Consider the following 1,251-nt stretch of genomic DNA (forward strand, 5'->3'; position numbering starts at 1 on the left):
AAAAAAAAAAAATGAAAAAAGAAAAAAACAACAAAAAACTAAACTTAAAAAACACACACGCTCACACTCACAATAGTACACACAAAAATGTGCAGATCTGTAACATTTTTTTTCACAGCTGATTTAAAAAAAAAAATACTACCACTCTCCCCCAGACTCCCCATTTGATACAGTAGGTAAACAAAATAGATTTTTTTTTCCACAAATATCAGCAGACACTTTCTGGCACCCCACACTGTGTTGGCCTCAGTGTTAACAGTCCCAGTTCAGATGTGCAATACTTCAGATTGGATACACTGTAACAAGAATCCAACTTTGCATAGACATCCTCAGAATCGCAATCAGTCACGGGGTTGCCCCTCCAAGCTGGCAGAAAAGGAACCCGATCTTAATTTCCAGCAACTCCTGGAAAACAAGGAAAAAACAGAAGTTTCTTCCTCTTCTCCTGCTCCTTCATATGGTTCTCTTCGACTTCCTTCCACGTTTTTAAAACTTGGAACTAGAAAACAGTTGTTGACAGAGAGAAAGAGAGAGAAAGAAACCCCCTTCCATCTTCTTCCTCTCCACTTCCTCCACCCCACCCCACGCCAGCCCCATTTTTTTTCCAGGCTGAAACTTTTGCTTGCCGGGTGTCAAGCTGCCAGTACAGCGTCCTAGTGGCTATTTAAACGGGGAAATATGCGTTAACCAAAATCAACGGGAAACGTACATGCTGCAAAGAGCCAACCACATTCCCACCAGGTCTCTGATGGTCAGGACCGGACACCTCCTCGGACATGGAGGGGAGGCAGGGGATGCCGTCCGCCTGGGAGATCTGCCAGGCTCCCTGGACATCCCGGCCAATGCAAAGTCGTCTCCAATCTCAAAGCAAAAAGAGAAATCACATTTAGAGTTGGGTGCGTTTGGCTTTTGTGCGCAGAGCGCGGCCGGCGCGCAACCACAGCGGGCGCCTCAGAGGATCACACAGGCCGAGCAGCAGCCCTCGTCGCCGTTGGGCTGAGCCGCGTAGTTCATCTGTCGCACGATCTCGGCGAACAGCTCGTCCACCGAGGCTTTGTTTTTGGCCGACGTCTCCATGAAGGGGCAGCTCCACTCCTCGGCAAGGGCCTTGCCCTCGCCATAGGAAACCTCGCGCTCGCCCTCCAGGTCCACCTTGTTGCCCACCAGGATCATGGGCACGCGCTCGTACCGCTTCACGCGGATGATCTGGTCCCGCATGGGCTTGATGTCCTGGAAGCTCTGCTGGTTGAC

At 50.0% G+C, this 1,251-nt stretch overlaps 1 protein-coding gene across 1 annotated transcript; it reads right to left on the reverse strand.

The window, feature by feature from the left end:
• Nucleotides 1–139: 139 nt before the first annotated feature.
• Nucleotides 140–1,251, reverse strand: LOC102494569 (ras-related protein Rap-2b; the record flags this gene model as incomplete). Its single annotated transcript, XM_006160937.2, is given in 1 exon segment — nt 140–1,251. A coding segment is annotated over 1 exon segment (300 nt), but the record flags the coding sequence as incomplete, so codon positions are not given.

This window comes from Tupaia chinensis, unplaced genomic scaffold (genome assembly GCF_000334495.1).
Source record: "Tupaia chinensis unplaced genomic scaffold, TupChi_1.0 Scaffold134945_1, whole genome shotgun sequence".
NCBI classification, from domain to species: domain Eukaryota; kingdom Metazoa; phylum Chordata; class Mammalia; order Scandentia; family Tupaiidae; genus Tupaia; species Tupaia belangeri.